This window comes from Leptodactylus fuscus, chromosome 6 (genome assembly GCF_031893055.1).
Source record: "Leptodactylus fuscus isolate aLepFus1 chromosome 6, aLepFus1.hap2, whole genome shotgun sequence".
Taxonomy (NCBI): Eukaryota; Metazoa; Chordata; class Amphibia; order Anura; family Leptodactylidae; genus Leptodactylus; species Leptodactylus fuscus.
The window spans coordinates 84,012,933-84,040,092 of NC_134270.1; the positions used below are offsets into that span (position 1 = coordinate 84,012,933).

The window sequence follows — 27,160 nt, forward strand, 5'->3', positions numbered from 1 at the left end:
CTTGTGAAGGCTCCCAGGCCTATCATTCAATAGATTCTATTTCAGGCTACTCTATGTAGCTTGCAATAGAAATGCAAATAGAAAGGCTATTCAGGCACCGCTAAAGTTATATTAAACTACCCCCCAGTTTTAAAATATTACCCTAAAAAAGAATGTGATCTACTTACGCATCGTGCATGATGGGCGGGCATTCAGGGTGCGCCGTCTTCTTCATCCACGCCTCCTCTTCCTCTGATGTCCTCGGGTCCCGTCCTCCTCCGGGGCTCCCGAACTGACATTTATAAAAAAAAATGGCCTGGGCGCATGCGCAGTAGCCGTAGTAGAAGCCACATGCTACTGCGCATGCGCCCAGGCCATTTTTTTTTTTTTATCAATGTCAGTTCGCAAGCGCCGGAGGAGGACGGGACCCGAGGACATCGCAGGAAGAGGAGGCGTGGATGAAGAAGACGGCGCACTCTGAATTCCCGCCCATCGTGCACGATGCGTAAGTAGATCACATTCTTTTTTAGGGTATTATTTTAAAACTGGGGGGTAGTTTAATATAACTTTAGCGGTGCCTGAATAGCCTTGTTAAAGGCTATTCACGCATATGTGGGGCTCTATCAGCATGATTTTGCTGATAGAGCCCCTTTAAATCACCCCCCTTTCTCATATAAAAGTACTTAATCACAGTGAAATACATACACATTAGGTATCCCTGCCCGGTCTACAAGTCTATAAAAATATTTTTCCCGTATGGTAAACACCATAGCGGGAAAAAAAATCAAGTGCCAAACTGCCGTTTTTTCACTGTTTTGCCTCTGATAAAAGTTTGAATAAAAAGTGATCAAAGCAATAACAATTCCCCAAAATGGTATAACTAAAAAGTACACCTGGTCCCGCAAAAAAAAAAGATGCCCTATGCATCCCCATATACAGAAGTATAGAAAAGTTATAGGTCTCAGAATATGGCGACTTTTAGAAAAAATGAATTTTGGCACAGTTTTGGATTTTTGTTAATGTAAATACAAATGTAAATACAAACATATAAATTTGGTATCCCCAGAATCATACAGAAACATAGAATACAGGTAACATGTCATTTTGGCTGCACACTGTAGAAACAAAGCCCGTAAGAAAGTCACACAAATGCACTTTTTCTTCCAATCCACCCCATTCTCAATTTTTCCCCCAGTTTTCCAGGACATTTTACAGAATAATTAATGGTAGCATCATGAAGAAAAATTTGTCTTGCAAACATTCTTAATGTTAATAATAAAAAGTTAGAGGGTTTGGAAGGGGGAGGGGGGGGGTCAAAGGTGAAAATGGAAAAATGGCTGCGGTGGGAAGGGGTTAAATTACTCTCTCCACTAATGAAATTTCCACACCAAGAAGGATTGATAGACATGTTAATGATAATATTCCATATATTTCAGTTTATTGAGTACCATATATGAGCGCCATGCGCAGAAGTTAACATGCTTACACGCATTAGCATCCTATCGATAATACTCTTAAAGGGGTTGTCCCACCACAAGGATCCTATCTATACTGCTTGTTAATGTGGATGTAAGACTTTTCCTAAATACACTGCTTCAGCAAAACTGCTTTGTCTGTCCACTATCTTACTTTATTCAATTCTTTGTGGCCACAGCCCTGACCTAGCTGCTCCTGAGTCAAATGATGTATCTGCCTGCTATCAGGGGGGAGGGGCTAAGTGCACGGCAGCCAGCCTGTGTATCTAGCTATTCCTGTGTCTACACCATGTGACCTAGGTCCTGCTCTCAGATAGAGGAGCTGCTTTCATTTCTTCTCTTCTCCCAGTTATCAGGCTAGCTAATTCAGTTGTGTTCATTATGGCAGAGACAGGCAGTCTCTGTATGTAACACAGAATGGAGTTGCTGCTGCCTGTACTTCATAGTCCAATGTGGGTGGGCGGAGCTACACGCGGATTTGGGGGCGGAGCTAAACGGCAGGTTGCCTGTGAAACCCCGCCCACCAAATGATGCAAGAAACCAGGAAGAAAGAAGATTTTACAAGAGTGAAGACTGCTGAGTATGTGAGGTGGGAATACCCCTTTAATGGTTGTCTGAGGACTGTTATGCCTCACTTGGGTATGCAAAACCCTTTGCAATTACCAACCAATGTTATGTTTAGGCCATGGAGGCTGCTCACAGTAGCATGAACAACAATTATCTTGTCATTGTCCTGTTGGAAAACGACTCCTGGGAAACTTTACAGAAATGGCCATACCACTGGTTACACAACCAAATCAACGTAACACCAAGCTGTTGGTGTATCTGAAATGAGGACTAGAGGGTTCCTGCTATGATACATCATTCTGCCCTACATCATAATCCCAGGAGTGGGACCAGTGTGATGATCTGTTCAGAAGTCTTCAGTCTGTCATGGTCTCCAGATCAATCCCTGGCTGTAATTTATTATCATCGAAGTAAAACACAGGACTCATCACTGAAGAGGATAGACCTTCATTCCAGCCTCCATTGTTTGCTTCCCTAGACTTAGGATGTGACATCCAATTTACCATAAAGTACAGAATGGATCACTAAGCGCCATTCTTCCAATGCACCTGTTCAGAGGTACACCTACTTGCACCTCTTGTTGGGTCTTGTTTGCTAATTCTGCTTTTGACGTACCTGCTCAGATTTGGTACTTGGTTTTGTATTGAATTTGTTTTGTCTCCTAATTCTACTTCTAACAACATCATCTGTTTTGACCAGTTTTCACGGTTTATTTTTTATTTCAGAACAGCAATACTAATAACCTGGAAATTGTATTGACTAATTTCTATGCTCAGACGAAAGTTAGTAGGGACGATGCCAGCACCAGGGACCTCTGTACGTAGAGGACATTATTCTGTGAGGATATGATGGAGACATTAAATTACCGTATATAGGGGAATAAGGAGGGCATTATGCTTTATTAGGTCATAAGGAACTAATATGAGTGTGGGTCACATCAATTATAGCTGTGGATTTTAGTAACAGTTTTCAATCTTTCCAATACAAAGGTTAATATTTAAGGAAGACGTACAGGATTGCAGCAGGTCACCACTACAAAATCTACTTGATTTTGGGTGTTTATATATTTGCTTCAGCCCTATTTAGAGGAAAGCGCTGCTGCCACATGAGTTGCATCGCAAAGTGCCTCTTTCACCCAAAGGCACACACAGACCTGACGCCCTGATAATGAGAGACCATTGAACAGTTATTACAACCTAATATTAACATGCTTGGCACATATACAATCTATAATGACCAATAATGAAAAAAGATTTGAACTACTTGCACAATAAACTTTCTGTCATAAATACAGTCATATCAATTTTTTTTACTTTGAACCCTACAGTCATGGCCAAACGTTTTGAGAATGACACAAATATTATATTTTCACACGATCTGCTGCCCTCTGTTTTTTAGGTGTGTTTGTCAGATGTTTTTATCACATACAGAAATAGAATTGCAATCATATTATGAGTAACAAAAGCTTATATTGACAGAATGATTTAATGCAGCAAGTCAATATTTGCAGTGTTGACCCTTCTTCTTCAGGACCTCTGCAATTCTCCCTGGCATTCTCTCAATCAACTTCTGGACCAAATCCTGACTGATAGCAGTCCATTCTTGTACAATCAATGCTTGCATTTTGTCAGAATTTGTAGGTTTTTGTTTGTCCACCGTCTCTTGATGATTGACCACAAGTTCTCAATGGTATTAAGATCTGGGGAGTTTCCAGGCCATGGACCCAAAATCTCTATGTTTTGTTCCCTGAGCCATTTAGTTATCACCTTTGCTTTATGGCAAGGCGCTCCATCATGCTGGAAAAGGCATTGTTGATCACCAAACTGCACTTGGACGGTTGGGAGAAGTTGATCTTGGAGGACATTCTGGTACCATTCTTTATTCATGGCTGTGTTTTTAGGCAAGACTGTGAGAGAGCCGATTCCCTTGGCTGAGAAGCAACCCCACACATGAATGGTTTCAGGATGCTTTACAGTTGGCATGAGACAAGACTGGTGGTAGCACTCACCTCGTCTTCTCCGAATAAACTGTTTTCCAGATGTCCCAAACAATCGAAAAGGCGATTCATCAGAGAAAATGACTTTACCCCAGTCCTCTGTAGTCCACTCCCTGTACCTTTTGCAGAATATCAGTCTGTCCCTGATGTTTTTTTCTGGAGATAAGTGGCTTCTTTGCTGCCCTCCTTGAGACCAGGCCTTGCTCCAAGAGTCTCCACCTCACAGTGCATGCAGATGCACTCACACCTGCCTGCTGCCATTCCTGAGCAAGCTCTGCACTGCCGGTAGCCCGATCCCGCAGCTGAAACACTTTTAAGAGACGGTCCTGGCACTCGCTGGTCTTTCTTGGGCGCCCTGGAGCCTTTTTGCCAACAATGGAACCTCTCTCCTTGAAGTTCTTGATGATGCGATAGATTGTTGAATGAGGTGCAATCTTTCTAGCTGCGATACTCTTCCCTGTTAGGCCATTTTTGTGCAGTGCAATGATGACTGCACGTGTTTCTTTAGAGATAACCATGGTTAACAGAAGAGAAACAATGATGCCAAGCACCGGCCTCCTTTTAAAGTGTCCAGTGGTGTCATTCTTATATAATCATGACAGATTGATCTCCAGCCCTGTCCTTATCAACACCCATACCTGTGTTAATGGAGCAATCACTGAAACGATGTTAGCTGGTCCTTTTAAAGGGGCTCTTTCACTGGGAAAAGTCATTTTTATCTAAACACATGCTTGCATAGGCTTTAGAAAGTCTATTTCACACCTACCTTTAGTATGTAGATTGCCTCAGTGGTCTCTGAATAAGTCCGTTTTTATTCATATGCTAATGGGCTTCCAGCCAGCTCAGGAAGTTCCCAGCAGCCTCCTCTCTCCTATTATCGTCTATGTGTGTGAAGCAAACAGGAAGCTGAGTCATCATCATCAGCAGCAGTCTCCCATAGAAAACAATAGTAGAGGTGTGCACGATCTATCGTGCACTCGTCTAATTAGCATATGAATAAAAACGGACTTATTCAGAAACCACTGAGGCAATCTACATACTATAGGTAAGTGTGAAATAGACTTTCTAAAGGCTATGCAAAGGTGTGATTAGTTAAAAATGACTTTTCCTAGTGATAGAGCCCCTTTAAGGCAGGGCTGCAATGATGTTGAAATGTGTTTTGGGGGATAAAGTTCATTTTCTAGGCAAATATTGACTTTGCAAGTAATTGCTGTTAAGCTGATCACTCTTTATAACATTCTGGAGTATATGCAAATTGCCATTAGGAAAACTGAAACAGTAGACTTTGTAAAAATTAATATTTGTATCATTCTCAAAACATTTGGCCATGACTGTAGATCATGGTGAAATAACATAACATTCAGAGGAATTTTGAGGGAGATATACTCTTGTTCAACCTGCACAATATTTGATTAAAGTTTTCCAGATTTTGCTGCTGCTATCTTGTACTACCCTAGATCTCACAGTCAGTAAGGTTCATAACATCCCTGAAGCAAGTTCTGCTCGGAACGTACAGCACTGTAACTATGTTCACAGATCTATGTCCCTGTAAGAAATGAATTCCAGTAACACTAACTTCAGCTAAACCAACATTAATTACAAATGGGACTCCCAAATGGGACTACTAAGTTCTAACCACCTCTGATCTAACAATCTCTACTGCCTCCCTTAATAGAAAATGCCTAAACTGCCCATTCAAGTGGATGAAGTGTGATATATTCTTCACACAGGAAACCCAATTCATTTGTAAAAATCATTCAAAATATAATTCACAATTTCCCCCCAGTTTCATGGCTTCAGATGTTGCTAAAAGGGCCGCTAACTGCTTTTCGGAACTTTGGAAGCTTCCATCTTCGTACTGGATTCATAGACCTGATGGGTCTTTTTTTGTTGAAAGATGTGACATTTATAATGTACCCATCACACTTGTGAATATATATATTTCCTCGTCGAAGGCTATATAGATTTTATTCCTATTTTATTAAAGAACTAAATAAGTTTTACAAAGTACTTTATTTCTTGGAGGTGATTCTAACTCTTGTTAAGGACTGCTCATTAGTTTCATCTTCCGCTCATAGATCTCCTTTTGTCACATCCCCATTATTACATAAAATGTAATTGTATGACACTGCCAACACGGCTTTCAGAAAGATTACAATGTCTATCCTCATCTCTTTGTAATTTTAAGACGTTATAGTGAAATTTTCTATACTCTTCAAATGTTATGCTGTTAGCAGTATATGTGACCTGATGTAAACATTACACAGAACAACTGTGTGTTCGTACAGGCGACATTTGGGACTCCCACAGATCTAATATAGATGGCCTATCTTAAAGGGAATCTATCATTGGCTATAGTGATTTTTAACTAAGTATATATATTCATAACCTTTAGAAGGGCTATTCCAGGCATACATTTTATTCATTAATCCTCCCAGCTGTTTTTGAATGAGCCCGCTTTTATTGATATGCTAATTATCCACCATGGAACAGCGGAAGTCTCTGTGATGGTCTCTAAGCACTGCTTGTGTGATGATGTGTAAAAAAGGGGGAGGAGAGCAGGGAAGGCTGCTGCTGCTGATGACCACTCATCAGCCTTCCCTGCTCTCACCTTCCCCTTCTTTACACATATCACACAAGCAGTGCTCAGAGAACATTACAGAGACTTTCGGTGCTCCGTGGTGGCTAATTAGCGTTTCAATAAAAGCGGGCTAATTCAAAAATGGCTGGGAGGATTAATGAATAAAAGGTATGTCTGGAATAGTTTTTCTAAAGGCTATGCAAATATATGCTTAGTTAATAATCACTATAGCCAATGATAGATTCCCTTTAAGGGAAAAAGCAGACAACCCCTTTCAGTACTTGGCGTAAAATTGCTAATATATGGGATGATTCACTTTCCTCCTGGCTTAGCAGATATCAGCCATGTTAATTCTTGTTGTTCAGCCCATTGCAAGCTGCATCCTCTGAATTGGCTCCTAAGGGACCTGCTTGTGATTTATAATATATGTATACCTTATTGCCATTGTTTACTGAGTGGGAATCCACAGGTATAGATAAGGAGCAGACTTAGTGTTTAGGTGTGAAAATATAATGAGGCTTAGCATTCCAGCTGCCACTAGAGACACAGATATAGGCTGTCTGCCTGATGTTATCTTACTTAGTATCTGTGTGCTGCAGTGTTAGCTCTGTTTTGCTGTGTATTGTCTTCAGTGTGAAAGAACATTTACAGTAATATTTATTTATAAAGGCATCGATAGTCAGCATGTTAAGTAGTAGTGATTTACAACATGCATGGGAATAAATCAGCTCCCTTCCTGGCAGACAGAAGATAACAGCTGCACCCACGTCCATCTTCTGGCTTTCCCACTGGTAAGGTGTTTAAAAATGCAAAGGGAAAGAATGAAGAGACTCCACATGCGAGCAGCATTCTTATGAATTACAGTGCTAAAATAAAAATGAATCATGTCACTTTGCTATTACCATCACAGGGTGCTGTCACACTCCACTTCTTGTCTCCTTGACAACGACTTTGTGCCATCTCCAGTCCATTGGCCATTTTGAATCCCGGATGGCAGCGCACTAACATCTGATCTCCAAAGTTCCATGTTTCCTGCTTCAGAGATATGTTTGCATTTTCAAGGATTACAGGCCACGGGCAGCTACTGCGGGCTTTAACACAGAGTCCACCATCAAAATTTGTTAGTTGCAATACAGATTATTGTACAGTTAATTTTTCTTATGATACTGAAATATTAAAATAGTAAAAAGCAAACATAACTAAATATATTTTATGCTATAGTCGTCATAAATAAATGCAAAACAACTGGATTTATCTCTGTGCTGCTACTATCACGAATTATGTAAGCTATTCTTATAGGGAGTCTGCAGTAGGAAAAGTAGACTAATGACAGTACCTTGTAGGGTGGATTCTATATTTTCCAAAAATGTCTTTTTTAAAAAAAAAAAAAAATTCTTTGTAATTTGGTTCTTATTACAAAACTAAATAAACAATACCAAATCAGAGAAAAGTCAATTTAGGAACTTAGCGTGCAAATTGTGATGGAAATAGTGATATACAGGAGCAAAAAACAAACAGATAACTGATAAACAACAAAATGACAAAACAGATCACATGATCACAATAGAGTCTCTGGACACAGAGGAAGGGAACCATCACACAAAGGCCCGGCTAGGAAGAGAAAGAGGGGTATAACAACTATAAGGGGAAGAGAGAGAGGGGGAAGAGAGAGAGAGGGAAGAGAGAGAGAGAGAGAGGGGGAAGAGAGAGAGAGAGAGGGAAGAGAGAGAGAGAGAGGGAAGAGAGAGAGAGGGAAGAGAGAGAGAAGAGAGAGAGAAGAGAGAGAGAGAGAGAGAGAGAGAAAGAGAGAGAAGGAGAGAGAGAGAGAGAGAGAGAGAGAGATCTCAACCAAGCAACGAAGTCTCTCAAGGTCTCATGATCTCCAGATACTCCTGTGTGCCTTGAAACAAAATCCAGGGGTCCAGGTGGAGATAAAGGAGTCATCCATCTTCATAAAAAAGGACATGAGGTCCTTCATCCTCTGAAAATCATCCACTTAGACCTGGTTCACATATGTGTTCAGTATTCCGTTTCGGGAGTCCGCTTGTGGACTCCCCGAATGGAATGCTGAACGCATTAAAAAGCGGTTAGCTAAGAAACCACACGGACCCCATAGACTATAATGGAGTCCATGTGTTTTCTGCATGGTGTCAGCATGAATCACGTGGAGAGAAAAGTGCTTCTTGAAGTATAATGGAGTCCATCTGGTTTCTTTTAATGCATTCGGTATTCCATTTGATGGTCCCCAAGCGGACTCCCCGAACGGAATACCGAATGCAGATGTGAACCAGGCCTAGTCTTTCAGAGTCCCTCTGAAAGACTAGGGTGCAAGTGGTGAGTATAGGTCTAATGCCAAGTCAAGGGAGGAAAGAAAGAGGGACCTCTATTGCAGTTTGCTCAAGGAAGACCCATTGCTTGATCAAAGATATCTTTCTTATTATGCCATGTAACTTAACTTTAAAAAAAAATATGCATTTTATTCTTATTCAAAAGAGCTGAAAACGACTTTAGAGCAGTGTCTTCTCCTGCCATGGCTGGTTACTTAGATCAGACAGTGAAGACCCAGTATCACAAGACACACCCTTAAAACCCCTTTCAGCTAATTTTCATAAGAATAAATGCTGATATTCATGAAAATGAAGATGCATACCAGAATAAGAAAGTCATATATTTAGAAAGTGCAGAAGCCTTCATAGAAGGTATTGTCATTAGTCTGATACCGCTTTTCCTGCTGAGAGACTGCCTTTAAGGATATAGCTACACAGGATGTATGAATTTTCCAAACACATAACTTGAAGCTCTTGGGTCCCAATGAAAAATTTGTAATAGTGTTACATGAAATAGTGATATATTTTATGGCAGAGGGACCTTCGGAGCACCCTCAGGGACAAGTAATGACTGTTACCACTGCACCCCTATAGCTAAACCCTTGTAGTTTTCTGATGTGGACTTGCAGTAGGGAAATCTGGTGTTATACAATAGTAGCAAAGTAGGTGAGATTTAAAGCAAACCTGAAATTATAACTTAACTTTTCATGACTGAACAGTACAAGTGAATATAAAAAGTTTGGAATAGCACCTATATCCATATTCATTTGAAAAAACGGAAGTCTGAAGAGTTGTAGGACATTTTCTAGATATTAGAAGTGGAATCAAAATAGCTATCTTAGTTATTAGGTTTCAGGGATGAAATTTGGTCAAGGCTTGCCATATTTACTGGCCTGACCAGTCTGCAGTTCCATAGTGTAGGCAGCAGTGCTGCACCTCCCATGAGGCGACCTGAAGCGATCGCTTCAGGCGGTGCTATGCCAGGGCCCCAGGGAGGGCGGCATTTTTGCTTACCTAAGCCAGTCCAGGACAAGCTGTCCTGGACTGGCTTAGCACCGAGTGGTGGATTGGGGAGGCCGCTGGAGCAGCGCTGCTCCAGAATCCTCCCCTCACGCTCAGGCAGAGAGCAGGTCCCCTCCCTGCCTGCGAATGCCACTTTGCCCCGCCCCCTTCGCTCCGCCCCCTCCTCCCGGTGTGGGGGGGTGGCGGCTTTCTGTCGGCCGCCTCGGGTGGCGAAAAGGGCAGGTTCACCCCTGGTAGGCAGGGACTCCTACCGTGTTTCCCCAAAAATGGGTCATCCCCGAAAATAAGGTATGGGGGAGGTTTTTGTTTAATTGCCTAATATAAGGCACCCCCCAAAAATAAGGCATCCCCAAAAAACCATTGCAGCCGGCAATCATTGCGTGATGTTCTGTGTGCACAGGAAAGCTGGCTGCTGCCTCTGCTGTGATACCGTAGATTGTATCCACTGTCCCTGCTGTAGGATGAGCTGAGAGATGCCCACTGTGCATATGCTGCAGGGAGTTGGCTCTCCCAGCTTATCCCACAGCAGCCAGTATCACAGCAGAGGCAGCATCCAGCTTTCCTGTGCACATAGAACACAGTGCACAGCATTCAGCTGGCTGCAATGCCCAGAAAGTGAGGCTCCCTGGCAACTGCCGGCAGCCTCGCTAAGCCCCACCCACCACTTCCGCCGCCGCGATCAACAGCAACACCAGCGCTCCTATGAAGATGGGGAAGGTAAGTAGTTTACCTCCCCCTCCCCTCGCCTAACCTCCTAACCTCCCGCTCCATAAGCCCCCCCCCCCAAAAAAAAATAAATAAATAAGACACATCCTATATTTAGGATGAAAATTTAATATAAGACACTGTCTTATTTTCAGGGAAACACAATAGCATAATAGATATCATTAGGAGTCCTCCCTACAGACTGTTCAGGTTGATAAATCTCAGTCACATATATGTGAATATCCATGAATGCCCACTCAGACAGGTTCTCACAGTGCAGCTGAATGTCAGGGGGTTCTCAGTTAGAAAACACAACCCCTTTAAACTATAGTATTTTGTTGAGTCCCCATGTGCAGTATTGCACCACAGCAACATACTGGGCATCATCAGCTCAAGAATTATTATTAGAGATGAGCGAACAGTGTTCTATCGAACACATGTTCGATCGGATATCAGGCTGTTCGATGTGTTCGATTCGAATCGAACATCACGTGGCAAACTCCAAAAAAATTTGATTCCCCTCCCACTTTCCCTGGCGCTTTTTTTTCACCAATAACAGCGCAGGGGAGGTGGGACAGGAACTACAACACCGGAGGCATCGAAAAAAATCGGAAAAAGTCATTGGCTGCCGAAATCAGGTGACCTCCATTTTAGACGAATAGTGGATTTCAAATCCGGGTCATATGAGAATGTGAACTTTGTGACTAAGAGACAGGGATAGCTGTACAGGCAGGGATAGCTAGGGATAACCTTTATTTAGGTAGGAATGTTATTAAAAATAACTTTTTGGGGCTCTATCGGGTGTGTAATTGTGATTTTTGTGACATAAACTTTTTCCAATAGGAATGCATTGGACAGCGCTGATTGGCCAGAGTACGGAACTCGACCAATCAGCGCTGGCTCTGCTGGAGGAGGCGGAGTCTAAGATCGCTCCACACCAGTCTCCATTCAGGTCTGACCTTAGACTCCGCCTCCTCCGGCAGAGCCAGCGCTGATTGGCCGAAGGCTGGCTAATGCATTCCTATTGGTAGCAGTGCTGAGCCAGTTCTGCTCAACTACACCATATGCCGGTCAGCCCATCTGATATAGCAGAGCCGAGTGTGCACACTCGGCTCTGCTACATCAGATGTAGCAGAGCCGAGTGTGCACACTCGTCTCTGCTACATCAGATATAGCAGAGCCGAGTGTGCACACTTGGCTCTGCTACATCTGATGTGCCGGTCAGCCTATCTGATATAGCAGAGCCGAGTGTGTGATGTAGCAGAGCCGAGTGTGGATATAGGAATCCATAGGAATGCATTGGCCAGCGCTGATTGGCCAGAGTACGGAACTCGACCAATCAGCGCTGGCTCTGCTGGAGGAGGCGGAGTCTAAGATCGCTCCACACCAGTCTCCATTCAGGTCCGACCTTAGACTCTGCCTCCTCCGGCAGAGCCAGCGCTGATTGGCCGAAGGCTGGCCAATGCATTCCTATTGGTAGCAGTGCTGAGCCAGTTCTGCTCAACTACACCGTGTGCCGGTCAGCCCATCTGATATAGCAGAGCTGAGTGTGCACAGTCTCCATTCAGGTCCGACCTTAGACTCCGCCTCCTCCGGCAGAGCCAGCGCTGATTGGCCGAAGGCTGGCCAATGCATTCCTATTGGTAGCAGTGCTGAGCCAGTTCTGCTCAACTACACCGTGTGCCGGTCAGCCCATCTGATGTAGCAGAGCCGAGTGTGCACACTCGGCTCTGCTACATCTGATGTAGCAGAGCCGAGTGTGCACACTCGGCTCTGTCACATCAGATGTAGCAGAGCCGAGTGTGCACACTCGGCTCTGTCACATCAGATGTAGCAGAGCCGAGTGTGCACACTCGGCTCTGTCACATCAGATGTAGCAGAGCCGAGTGTGCACACTCGGCTCTGCTACATCAGATGTAGCAGAGCCGAGTGTGCACACTCGGCTCTGTCACATCAGATGTAGCAGAGCTGAGTGTGCACATTCGGCTCTGCTACATCAGATGGGCTGACCGGCACACGGTGTAGTTGAGCAGAACTGGCTCAGCACTGCTAGCAATAGGAATGCATTGGCCAGCCTTCGGCCAATCAGCGCTGGCTCTGCCGGAGGAGGCGGAGTCTAAGGTCGGACCTGAATGGAGACTGGTGTGGAGCGATCTTAGACTCCGCCTCCTCCAGCAGAGCCAGCGCTGATTGGTTGAATTCCGTACTCTGGCCAATCAGCGCTGGCCAATGCATTTCTATGGGGAAAAGTTAGCTTGCGAAAATCGCAAGCTGACAGGGATTTCCATGAAATAAAGTGACTTTTATGCCCCCAGACATGCTTCCCCTGCTGTCCCAGTGTCATTCCAGGGTGTTGGTATCATTTCCTGGGGTGTCATAGTGGACTTGGTGACCCTCCAGACACGGATTTGGGTTTCCCCCTTAACGAGTATATGTTCCCCATAGACTATAATGGGGTTCGAAACCCGTTCGAACACTCGAACAGTGAGCGGCTGTTCGAATCGAATTTCGAATCTCGAACATTTTAGTGTTCGCTCATCTCTAATTATTATATATACAATACCACAAAATATTAGTTCAAGTTCACCAAAGGTGACCCTACATTTACAACAAGTTAGTAAATACAGCAGACACATGATCAAGAGTTTATGGCCATACATGTTAGACTTTATTGCTCCCAAACTCCCCCTTCGGCTAACTAATCAGTTAAAATAATACCAGATGACTGACTTTTGTCTAGCAAAAACTGATCAGCCAATATGGAAATTGTTTAGCCAATGGCTGCTCAAACATAAGAATGTTTTTCATACTTTCATACGTCAATTTGCTCAGACTCAATGCATTTTCTTCTTAACTAACCCCCATCCCCACTGATCTGGAAATTTGGTTGTTAATACTGATAGTGGAATTGTCTGTATCAATCATTTCATCATCAATCAAATGGCAGCATCAAACACACAAATTCTAACATGTATGGCAAGCTTTAGAGCAATTAGGGGAACAAACACAAAAAGTCTCACTTGCTGGCTGCAGGCTATGAGATGTGTAGAGAGCTTTGATGCATTTAAAATGTATATTTCTCATTGAGGTTTGCTTCTATTTGACAGTATTCATGTTTTCTGAGTGTGAACGGAATCATTTTATGACAGCTTGCACCTTTAATAAGTCATATGTGTATCGTGATATTAGAGGAAACAGCACCATCTGGTCACCTTCCCTTTGGTGATAAAAGTCATTTAACAGGCAGAGCATCTGGGTTTCCGCAATGCCCTCCTCTGCAACATGTGTGCCAGGGAGCCAGACCGATGTTTCTCTATGATAAACGTTTAACTGAGATTTCATTTTACAGTATGGTTCCCTGCTACAAGAATAGTCCCTTCCTTTGATATTTTATTCATATTTCATCATGTAGATGTGTCATTGCCTTTGTGATGTTAGTATTTACATGGCAGAAGCAATAGACGTGATCATTCCTTGGGATGAGTTATCACTGTTAATAATTGAAAAGGAGAGAGCCAACCATGTCATTAAAAAAATAAAAGGAAACAATACAAAAATAAATACTTGCCTGGCTAGGCTCTAACTGAACATGGAATAGGTTACCTCACCTATAATAGCAGAAATCAAAAGCCAGTTGAATAATTCAGGACACAGCTCCAAAAAAAAAGACCTCTCTGTTTGGCACTCCAGCCAAGCTCTACCAAAGTCTGCTGCTGGAGCTGGATTCTTAAGCCTCTTTGACGAGGAGACTCTCTGCAGCTGAGTCGCTTTCATATGGGCCTTGCCATTTCGCTAAGAACTCGATCTCCACAGTAGGCACCAAAATAAGGACTCTGTCCCCTGGGTTAATCTCTCTGACTCTGGCAGAACAATTGCTCTTTGCAGATGCTCTTTTACAATTGGCATGACGGTTGAAATGCGATTTTGCATTTGAGCTACATGCTATATGACACTATGGTATGGGGAAGCCTGCGTTTCCCAGGTTTCTTTGGCTATATCAAGTAAGCCCCTGGGGTGTCTAACATAGACTAATTCAAAAGGGGAAAAACCTGTAGACGCTTGTGGAACCTCTCTAATAGAGAACATCAGGTATGGCAACAGGCAATCCCAGTCACGACCATCTTTTTCTACCACCTTTTAAAGCATATGCTTGAGAGTCTTATTAAAGTGCTCCACTAACCCATCTGTCTGGGGGTGATACACAGAGGTCCGTATGTGGGTAATTTTAAACAGCTTGCATAGCTTTTATCACCTTTGACATGAACGGTGTGCCTTGGTCGGTCAGTATATCTTTTGGTATGCCTGTTCTTGAAAACATATAGAATAACTCACAGGCAATACTCTTTGTTGTCGTATTACACAAGAGAGCCGCCTCATGATAGCGAGTAGCATAATCTAAGACAACCATAATATATTGGTGACCTCTAGGTGACTGGACTATTGGACCAACCCAGTCCATACCAATCCTTTCAAAAGGCACTTCAGTGATGGGCAGGGGAACCAAGGGACTACGGAAATGTGGGGCTCGGGTATGTACCTGACACATAGGACAGGACGCACAGTAGTCCTTCACTTCCCTGTACATGCCTGGCCAATAAAACCTTTGAAGAATCTTCTCCTGTGTTTTCTCCGCCCCTAGGTGTCCCCCAAGCACATGATTATGGGCCGTATCAAGTACCATACGGTGGTATGGCTTTGGTACAAGAAACTGCTCCACAATTTCCCCATTACTTTTTGCAACCCGATACAAGAGGTCATTATGCATAGAAAAATATGGGAATTGGTGGTCAGCATCAGGTTCCTGAGGCACATTGTTAATAACTGTCACATTATCACGAGCATTAGCAAGAGTGGGATCTATCAACTGTGCAGTACTATGTAAGGATCCAGTTCTGTTTTTACGTTTCACCTGTCTGTGGGCAAGTCTGCCTCGTTGTAAGATGGCCGCTATAGCTTCGGTGGCCATCTTGCCTGCTCTTGAGGCTATATTAATGAATGCACCTGTGTTTCTCCCTGCTTGAGTATCAGTCAGATCTTTGTCTCGGCTGCCTCTAGCTCCCCGCCTCTATTGTGAAGAGTCCTGTGGTTCTCTTGTTCCAGAGTTCTGCCAGTTCCTACCATACCTGCATCTAGATACCTGTCTTCCTCCCGGCTGTTGCCCTTCAGCTTATCCCCTCAGCTGCACATGAGCTCCCCCTGATTGATTCAGTCTCTCATCAGGAAAACCTCTAGTGCTACACAACCTGCCTTTTACTACCGGCCGAACGCTACCCAGCTGTGCTGCAACTGACTGTAAGTTCGTCTCTTCTTTGCTGTAACTATTGTCTGCTGTGCATTTCCCCTATCAGCCATAGGTGTCCACAGAGCATTCACACATAGTGTAACAGGATACTCAAGCCGCACAAGATGGAGGCCGCTGAGTCTGGGGACTTGGAGACCCGTATTAAGAGAATACAGCAATACACAACTTCTTTGTATACAGAGTTGCAGTCGCTAAAGTCCAAGATAAATTCTCTAGAGATACAAGCTAACAAAAATGTGCAGGATCTTGGCAAAGCGATGCAGGACTTGCATACACGGACAACCGCGGTTGAGGCTTTGAAGTCAGCTCCCCCCGTAGTACTGAGCCCCCCAAAATTGCCACCATTTAGGTTTGGTGGAGACCGCGACAAGTACCGTGGCTTTGTAAACCAGTGTAAACTCTATTTTGATGCACATATCGGTCAATTTCCAAATGATCGCGCCAAGGTACTCTGCATCATCATGCTTCTGACACACAAGGCTCTAGCATGGGCAAACCCGCTAATTGAGACCGCTGATCCTTGTCTAGATAGTCTGACTCAGTTCCTTGATGGCATGGCCCTGATGTTTGATGATCCTAATCGTCGCGCCACTGCAGAGACCAACTTACTGGCGCTTCGACAGGGCCGACGTACGGTCACAGAGTATGCCATGGAATTTAAGAGATGGGCAGTGGACACGACTTGGAAATCTGAGGCGCAACTACCGTTGTTCAGGAGAGGATTATCCAGCGCCATTAAGGACGAACTGGCCCGTTCTGAGGCTCCCTCCAAGTTTGAAGAGTATGTACACCATTGCATACGGATTGATATCCGCTTATCCGAACGAAGACAAGAGAGATGGGCAGCAATGAATCGCAGGGACAGCCCACCAGCATTTTCTCCTGCATTTCCCAAGGAACCTTCTAATAGGCCCCCACAGGAGACTGAGCCAATGCAACTAGATGTTGTACAGAGGTCTGAGAGTAATGCTCGTAGGGAACGCCGGCTGCGTGACGGTCTATGTCTCTATTGTGGGGAGTCCGGTCACTTTCTCATAAATTGCCCGAATCGACCTCGCAGGACTGTCGCAGCCGTGGCCGAAGGAGATTTGTCTGACTGTGAATCAGAAGCCTCAGAAGCGTCACAGCCTTTGAATGCAGTTATTCAGACCCTGTCGTCGGTGGCTTCACACCTGGAGAAGAGGAAGAAGGAGACCCATTGCCTCCTGCCAATTCAGATTTGGACCAACACTCGTTGGATTTCCACCTCAGCAATGGTGGATTCCGGAGCTAGTGGCAACTTCATGGATCTGGCCTTTGCTAAGGAACATGGTATCGCAACCCAACATAGGGCCTCACCCGTGCTTATGGAGACTGTGGATGGTTCCCCCCTGGTATCGGGGCCAATAGATCAGGAAACCAGATCCCTAAGGGTATCCATGCCGCCTGATCATCAGGAAGAACTATCCTTCATGCTTATCTCCTCTCCTCATTTTCCAGTAATCCTAGGCCTCCCATGGTTGAAAAAGCAGAACCCAGCTATCAACTGGGAAACTAGAGAGTTACGCTTCCCTGCAAAGAAGAAGTCAGCCATTTGCCCGGTCACATCTGTTCCTGACAATCCTTCTAACCTTTTTTCATCAGTCTATTCTGACTTCTTGGGCGTGAGTGACAAGAAGAATGCAGATAAACTTCCACCACACCGGCCATATGACTGTCCAATTGAGCTTTTGCCCGGTGCAGCAATACCGTTTGGCCACATCTATCCTCTAGCCGGGCCGGAGTTAAAGGCCCTCAAGGACTACGTTGATGAAAACCTGGTAAAGGGGTTTATTCGTCCTTCCTCATCTCCAGCAGGTGCTCCAATCTTTTTTGTGAAAAAGAAGGACGGGTCCCTCAGACCCTGCATAGATTATCGGGAACTCAACAAAATCACTGTTAAAAACCGTTATCCACTTCCTCTAATCCCCGAACTTCTGGAACGAGTTCGCTATGCCAAGATTTTTTCCAAATTAGATCTTCGAGGAGCATACAACTTACTGCGGATTAGAAAAGGAGACGAGTGGAAAACTGCCTTTCGGTGTCGGTACGGACACTTTGAATATCTGGTCATGCCGTTTGGTCTATGCAATGCCCCAGCTGCTTTCCAACATTTGGTTAATGACATCTTCCGGGATCTCTTGGATCAGTTCATGGTGGTGTATTTGGACGATATCCTTATTTTTTCCAGCTCTCTACAAGAACATGAGGAACATGTGAAGATTGTTCTGGACCGCCTACGAGTAAACCAACTTTACATTAAACTCGAAAAATGCGAGTTCCACAAGACTGAGATCCAGTTTTTGGGCTATGTAATCTCACAACAAGGATTGTATATGGATATCAGTAAGATCCAAGCAATCATGGATTGGCCGGTCCCGAAGAATACCCGAGAGGTACAACGTTTCATAGGCTTTGCCAACTTTTACCGGCGCTTTATTAAGCACTTCTCAGAGATTGTCAGTCCCATTACCCAACTTACCAAGAAGGGGACAGTGTTCCGTTGGACACCCCAAGCCCAGGAGGCATTTACTCGCCTTAAGTCAAGGTTCACATCCGCCCCAGTATTAATACATCCTGATCCGGAGTTGGCATTTATAATAGAGGTGGACGCTTCAGACAGTGCCGTGGGAGCTGTCTTATCTCAGAGAACAGGAGAGAAGGGTCTCTTGCACCCTTGTGCATACTTCTCCCGAAAGTTATCTTCTGCTGAGAGGAATTACGATGTCGGAAACAAGGAACTGTTGGCGATCATCTCCGCGTTCAAAGAATGGAGGCATCATTTGCAGGGGGCTTCTCAGCAGATTGTCGTACTCACCGATCACCGTAATTTGGAGTTTGTCCGATCCGCAAGATGTCTTTCTCCCCGACAGGTTCGCTGGAGCCTATTTCTAAACCAATTTAATTTTATCATCTCCTATCGACCGGGCTCCCGTAATGGCAAGGCTGACGCCCTTTCCCGGATGTTCTCTACCGAATCGGATTCGGCTCCCTCATTTGAGACTATAGTACCCGACGCCAATGTGGTGGGAGTGATACAGAATGAAGACTTAATTAACGCCTTTAAGGAAGCCTATGTCACTGATCCTCTCTTGTCCCAGCCGGCTAATGACGTTCATCTGACCTTTAAAAATGGAGTATGGTTCCAAGGCCAATGCCTCTACGTGCCTAAGTCTGCCAAACTAAGAGTACTAAGACTGATGCATGACTCCAAGGTGGCAGGTCATAAAGGGGTGCAGAAGACTCAGGAGTTCCTCTCACGATTCTTCTGGTGGCCGGGGTATCAGAGGGATGTTAAAGACTATGTCCGTTCTTGTGTCGTCTGTGCCAGATGTAAGACACCTCGGTCTGCTCCGACTGGATTGCTACAACCTCTGCCAGTGCCTTCTCGTCCATGGGGATCCATATCTATGGACTTTATTGTCGAATTACCCATCTCTAAGGGTATGAATACCATTCTAGTTGTGGTTGATCGATTAACGAAGGCTGCCCACTTTATACCTTACCCCAGACTACCAACTGCTAAAGACACTGTGGAATTAATTATTCAAAATGTCTTTCGGCTGCACGGGGTCCCCGACGAAGTCATTTCAGATCGAGGAGCGCAATTCATGGCGAGATTCTGGCAAGGATTTTGTTCAGCATTAGACATTAAAGTCCGCTTGTCCTCTGCCTACCATCCGCAGTCAAACGGCCAGACCGAGAGGACCAATCAGACTTTGGAACAGTACCTGCGTTGTTTCATCAGTCATTTGCAGGATGATTGGCTGGATCTCCTTCCTCTGGCAGAATTCTCCTATAACAATTCCCAGAGTGCCTCTACAAAGGTGTCACCCTTCTATGCCAATCTGGGGTTCCACCCCAAAGTTTTTCCCAGGCTGCCAAGTGATGTCACCATACCGGCAGTTACGGAACGTGTGGCAATCATTCAGCAAAACTTGGAAGTGTTGAAGGAAACCTTGACTGCAGCTCAGGAGAGATATAAGAGATCAGCGGATCAGTCCCGCAGACCAGAACCCATATTCAAAGTTGGAGACTTAGTCTGGCTTTCTACAAAAAATTTAAAACTGAGAGTACCCTCCCCGAAGCTGGGGCAAAGATTTGTAGGACCATTTAAGATAAGTGCCATCATCAGTGCAGTGGCCGTTAGATTAAAGCTCCCCAACACCATGAAAATCCATCCAGTATTCCATGTTTCCCTATTGAAGGCTGCTATCCCTAATCCGTTCCCGGGACGCGCTGCCCAACCACCTGATTCAGTATTGATTGATGGTGAGGAACAATTTTTGGTGGAAGAGATTCTGGATTCTAGAATCCATAGGAACCAATTACAGTATCTGGTCAAGTGGGAAGGGTACCCGCCTGAAGAAAATTCTTGGGAACCTGTTGATAATATAAATGCTCCCCGTCTGGTGTCCAGGTTCCACCGAAGACATCCCGGTAAGCCTGCCCATAGGGTGTCCGGAGGCCACTCCTAAGGTGGGGGTAGTGTAAGGATCCAGTTCTGTTTTTACGTTTCACCTGTCTGTGGGCAAGTCTGCCTCGTTGTAAGATGGCCGCTATAGCTTCGGTGGCCATCTTGCCTGCTCTTGAGGCTATATTAATGAATGCACCTGTGTTTCTCCCTGCTTGAGTATCAGTCAGATCTTTGTCTCGGCTGCCTCTAGCTCCCCGCCTCTATTGTGAAGAGTCCTGTGGTTCTCTTGTTCCAGAGTTCTGCCAGTTCCTACCATACCTGTATCTAGATACCTGTCTTCCTCCCGGCTGTTGCCCTTCAGCTTATCCCCTCAGCTGCACATGAGCTCCCCCTGATTGATTCAGTCTCTCATCAGGAAAACCTCTAGTGCTACACAACCTGCCTTTTACTACCGGCCGAACGCTACCCAGCTGTGCTGCAACTGACTGTAAGTTCGTCTCTTCTTTGCTGTAACTATTGTCTGCTGTGCATTTCCCCTATCAGCCATAGGTGTCCACAGAGCATTCACACATAGTGTAACATACTATAATTATCCTGTGAGATTTCTAATTCAGGTATATTAGGCTCGGGGGCTGGGGAAGAGGCATCACCTTCCTCTCCAGCTAGAACCTGTAATGGAAAGGTGTCGCCCTCCTCATGCACTTTGGGCATAGGCGGGGTTTCCACCTTTGGCTGTGTGGTTGTACCTTTTCCCCACAAATCCCAGAACAAAGGGAAATCACGTCCCAAAATCACATTATGCATAAGGTTTTTTTTACAACACCCACTTCATAATAAACAGATCCTACTATAGTCTCTATTGGACCTTTGACATGGGGTAGTCCTTGACATCCCCATGGATGCAACAAACACTCATACGTTTGTCCGGGATAAAGTCCCCAGCTATCAAGCTGGCATGCACCAGAGTGACCAGGCTACGAGAGTCCAACAACGCCTGGACAGAATGGCCATTCTCCACAACTTGGCAGACCTGAGGCCCAGTCTCTAGTCCCGGAGCACACACAGGTCTGGCAAATAATGATCGATGCCCACCAGCATCACAGTCCATTGGCTCAGAGGTGAATGGGCACTGGGCAGCAATATGTCCCCGCTCATGGCATCTCCAACACTGTACCAGCCCTGGTTTCTCCAGCAGAGAGTCCCTTCTTGGGCTGGTGGACTGCTTAGAAAACACATCTCGAGCTCTTTTCCCTCCGCTCTCAAATAACGGAACAGTCTTACTGGGAGGTGCCCTCCGCCGGGTGTTCCTGGGGAATGGTCGCGCTGTAGGGTCATCACGGAGTTCCACCTCAGTCGCCAGGTACCTCTCCAGAAGTCTGACGAGCTGGTTGGCATCTTTGGGGTCTCCATGTCTAACCCAGCGCTGCAACGCAGGAGGAAGAGCTCTGGTGAACCGGTCTAGGACCACCTTCTCCACCATATTTGCAGGGGTACAGGTGTCTGGTTACAGCCACTTTTTTACCAGGTGAATCAGGTCATACATCTGGAATCTGGCAGGCTTGTCCATATGGTAGCTCCAGGTATGTACCCGCCGGGCACGGACAGCAGTGGTTACCCCCAGCCGAGCAAGAATTTCCACCTTTAACTTTTCATAGTCTTGGACATCCTGCTGGCAGAGATCATAATAGGCCTTCTGGGGTTCACTGGTCAGATAGGGTGCAATGACGTCTGCCCAGTCAGCAGCTGGCAATTTCTCCCATTCGGCCACTCTCTCAAACAGTCAGGAAAGCCTCCACGTCATCATCTGACGTTCTGGTGCCCCCCCTGAGTGGCTGGCTGCCTTGATGCGGTGCTCCAAGCTGGGAGCAAATTTTATCTTTCCTTTCTCACTCTTTCTCTGTATCTTCAAGAATCCTGTAACCAAGAAACTAGCACTATGAATTAGCAACTATAAATCGAACGGAGGACCCTGTGGAGTATTTTGTTCCTTTTGTTTCTATTGTATAGCATGGACAATGACAAGACCTGGTTCAGCTGGTTTCCTGTGTCTACACATGTGCCTGCTACCATCCCCCCACCATGCGGCATGGATGAAAACCTACATGGAAGTGTGGACTTCTTCTTCAAGGAGATGATTTTTTTTGGCATCTATTACTGATGTGTGAAGATGCTACAGCTGACTGGTATTTCTTTCTTCTACTGTGGACACGTGGGACTCTGCTACAGCCTGGGAACCTACCATCACCCACCTACCCCAAGAGTTATGGAAGCTTGGCAAGAAAGCAGCACCATGTACGCCTGGATGGTTTCTGACTTCTTTGGGGCAGTAGAACACAGTGGTAAGAAGGAAGGAGGAGGAGGGCTTGTGATGAAGGACATTTGGGGCATTTTTTGTGGTTAAAAGGACAATAGCGCTGACGCAAGATACCGAACTATCAGCTGTGAGCAGGAGATCTCACTACCTACCAAGAACTACCACATGTATCATGATAGCTGACTATGTCCCCCACCTCTGCAAAATTTCTGCTTGTTATATCCACATGCTGTGACCCCCTCCTCGTGTCCTACAACCACAGTCGGCTGTATTATTATTATTATTATTATTATTATTATTAACATCAATCCGCACAGAGAACTAAATGATCCTTCAGTGTGTCTGTGTTTCTTTCTTTTTTAGTTGCTATGATTCCTCTATCTGCCATGAGCTTCTATGTGTTTCTCTCTTGTTATATACTACTGTACCATCTATGAAACTGTATCACTGAAATTTCCCCATTGTGGGACTATTAAAGGAATATCTTATCTTATCTTATCTGGGGTCATCTTTTGCAAAGCTCTTTGTACAGCCTGCTTCTCATCTTTGTGCTCCACAGGTCTTTGTGGGCTAGTGACAACAGTCTCTTTAAGGAGCACAATTTACTCCATCAGCAAATGATTTGTTTGTTATTTGATAAGTTAAAAATGACTTTTACTAATGATAGAGCCCCTTTAAAGGAGAAAAAGCAGCCCAAAGTTTATTACACAATATCTTGGGGACAGACAACACCCCATATGTAGTTGTAAACTGCTCTTTGGGCACATAGAGGAGCTCAGAAGGGAAAACGCGCTATTTAACTTTCAAAGGGAAGATTTTGCTGGCATAGTTTTCGGGTGCAATGTCACATTTACAAAGCCTATATAATATCAATACAATGAAAACCCCTTAAAAGTGACCCCATTTTGTAAACTAGACCCCTCACAGAATTTATCAATGGATATTATAATTTTCAGTCCAAGAGTGATTCCCTAAAAGGTACAAGGTGAAAATTGAAATTTTTAAAGAAATATGTTTTTCATTGTCCAATACGTTGCGCCCACTTTGTGTCAACAGAGACACACACTCCTGAAAACTTTTAAGTGGGTTATCCTGGGTTCAAAAAAAGTTATATATGTGGGTATAAACTGTTTAGGCACACAATAGGGCACACCGGGGAAGAGGCTGTGTTTTTTAGCTTTTGTAGTATAGATTTTCAGGGACTCGTTTCTGGGTGCCATATTGTTTTGCAGAGCCCTGGAGGTACCAGTAAAGTTGAACTTCCCAAAAAAGTGACCCCATTTTGTAAGTGTTTTTTTTTTTATTTATTCAAACATGACATGGTATCCAAAAACCAACCATCTAGATCTGTGCTATTTGGACACCACATCATGTTTGCAGAGCCCCTAAGGTGCCAGTAAAGTAGAACCCCCTGAGGAGTGACCTCATGTAGAAAACTACACCCCTTATTGATTTTCTTTTTTTATTTAAATGTAGACTGCGAGGTCCACATAGAGCTCACAATGTACATTTTTTCCTATCAGTATGTGTTTGGAATATGGTATGGAAATCCATGCAAACACAGGGAGAACATACAAACTCCTTACAGATGTTTTTTTTGTCCTTGGTGGGATTTGAACACAAGGACTCCAGCACTGCAAGGCGGCAGTGCTAACCACTGAGCCACCGTATGGCCCTGCCCCTTATTGATTTTATCAAAGGGCATAATGAGCATTAGTTTTCCCAGAAGCGAATGCACAGCAGATGGTAAAAAATGAATACATAAGTTTAGGAGAACAGTGGGAATTCCAAATTCCCTATTTTCCCAGTAGCTCCTATGATTGGGTCACTTCTGGTATCTTACCCTTTGTAAGCTCTCTCACCTGGGGTGTACCCTTATGTATGCTTGCACAGATTATACATTCCCTTTCTGCCACAGCCAGTTTTGTCAGTGATTTGGCAATTTTGGAGTGTTTTGTCTTCACATTGTGCAAGCTTTTTTTTTATTATTTATTTAAATTTTTTTCTGGTGATGTAGCCATATGAGGGCTGCAGGATGATATGCATTTTGTAATGGCCCCATTTTGGGTTGACTTTGACTTTAATTGACTAAATTTTATTAAGTAATATGTCACATTCTCAGTATGATTACAGCAACACCTAATTTATATTGTTTTTTTATGCATTATTAGTTTTGCATTTGGGGGAATAAAACAATTATTCTTGCATTGCCATTTTCTGAGAGTTGTAACAATTTTATTTTGTTGTTGGCAAAGTTGGTTGAGGACTAATTTTTCGCAGGATGAGCTGTGATTTTTATTGCTACTGTTTTGAGCAAGATAGTGAAAATTCATTACTTCCAACATTTTTTTCCACAACGTTCACTGTGCAGGATAAATAATGTTTGAGCTTTACTGTATGGGTTATTATGGATGTGGCAATACCAAATATTTGTCAAAAAGAAAGATGGTGGCCTTAGACCCTGTATTGATTACTGGGGGTTAAACAAAATCACTGTAAAAAAACAATATCCATTGCCTCTTATCCCTGATTTATTGCACCAGACTGCTAGGTCTAAGTTTTTCACTAAGTTAAACTTAAGAGGGGCCTATAATCTTGTCCAGATTCAGGAGGGGGATGAGTGGAAGATAGCTTTTAAACACACCTGAAGGGCATTATGAGTACATAGTCTTTCAGGTTGAGTAATGCTTCTGTTGTATTTTTTTTTTTTTTTTTTTTTTTTTAATGTAGATTGTGAGCCCCACATAGAGCTCACAATGTACATTTTTCCCTATCAGTATGTCTTTTTTTGGAATATGGGATGGAAATCCATGCAAACACGGGGAGAACATACAAACTCCTTGCAGATGGTTTTATTCTCTTGGCGGGATTTGAACACCAGGACTCCAGCGCTGCAAGGCTGCAGTGCTGACCACTGAGCCACCGTGTGGCCCCTGCTTCTGTAGTATTTCAGGCCTTTGTTAAATGACATTTTCCGAAGTTTTGAAGGCCATTTTGTTATTGTCTATTTAGACGATATTTGGATTTTTTTTCCTCATGACTAGGAGTCTCACATTAAACATGTCAGGTCTGTTCTGCAAGTCCTTAGGGAGAATAAATTATTTGCTAAGTGGGAAAAATGTTTGTTTGGGGTCCGGCAATTATCTTTATCTTCTCTTTTCCTTGGCCATCAACATGGACCCATCTAAGGTTCAGGCTGTGATTGAGTGGGCTAGACCTACTTCCTTAAAGACTTTGCAGAGATTTCTCGGTTTTGCAAATTATTATAGAAAATTCATTGCTAACTTTTCCACTACAGCAAAGCCACTGACTGACCTGTCTCGGAAAGGAGCTGATTTAGTAAATTGGAATCAGGAGGCGATGCATGTATTTAAGTTCCTAAAGCATGCCTTTACTAAAGCTCCAGCTTTGGTCCAACTGGATCTTAGTAAGCCATTTATAGTGGAAGTAGATACCTCTGAAGTAGGGGTAGGGGCTGTCTTGTCCCAGGTCTCCACCTTACTCACCAATCATAGGTCCTGTGCCTTTTTCTCTAGGAATCTTACGCTAAAGGTTCCTTCATAAGTTGGGGCCTAAGTTTGTTGGTCCCTATGAGATCATTGAAGTTAAAAACCTCGTATCTTTTTGTTTGGCTCTCCCTCCTTCTGTAAAGAGTCATAAATGTCTTCCACAAATCCCTGCTTAAGAATTATTTTCCTCCTGCCCTTCCTTCTGACAATCCTCATCCACCTGTCTTCGTTGAAAGGAATCAGGAATTTGAAGTGGCCAGAATCTTATATTCCTGAAGGGTCAGAGGGGGGTTAGAGTATTTAATACACTGGAAGGGTTATGGCCCAGAGGACCGTTCCTGGGAATCTGCCAGGTCAGTCCATTGTGAGAAGTTTCCATAGAAAATTTCCTTTCAATCCTGTTCCGGTTTTTGTTGGCCCGGTGGGAACTGTTAGGAGTAGGGCAGAGGTACCGGCCCTCTCCTTTCTGTGCTCCCAAGTCCCCTGCTTCCAGGTCTCGGGAGGCAGACAGGAACCTCCACAGTGTTGTGATCTCCTATCCCCTGTCTCCTTTTGAGCCGGATGGGGGACTTCCAGTTGTTCGGCCTAGCGGTGGGCTGTATCCTATTTATGGATGGGCTCTTGCTCCGGACCATCACTGGCTATTCAGTGTTTCTCCTGTAGTATCTGATTGTAAACATTCTCCTGTTTTCTGATTACCTGTGTTATGACCCTTTGCCTTGACCTCTGACTCTGCCTTTTCCTGCTGTGTGCTGTGCCTGCTCCTGTTTATGACCCTGGCTTGCCTCTAGACCTCTGCTTCCTGAACCTGTTTTTGTAATTTACTACCAATCCTGTTACGGACTTGGCCTGCGCTGCCATCTTATTGATGACCTGGACTGTACGACAACGCTTGATTCTCTCCTGACACCTGCAGACAACCACTGTCTTTTGGTTCCTTGGACCTG

At 44.3% G+C, this 27,160-nt stretch overlaps 1 protein-coding gene across 1 annotated transcript in view; it reads right to left on the bottom strand.

The window, feature by feature from the left end:
* Positions 1 to 27,160, bottom strand: part of LOC142210019 (beta-2-glycoprotein 1-like) — an 87,819-nt gene that overhangs the window by 46,691 nt on the left and 13,968 nt on the right. Inside the window, exon 3 of the mRNA XM_075279049.1 lies at positions 7,501 to 7,689. Within this exon, the coding sequence (XP_075135150.1) occupies positions 7,501 to 7,689 (189 nt within the window). The remainder of the gene's footprint in view (positions 1 to 7,500; positions 7,690 to 27,160) is intronic.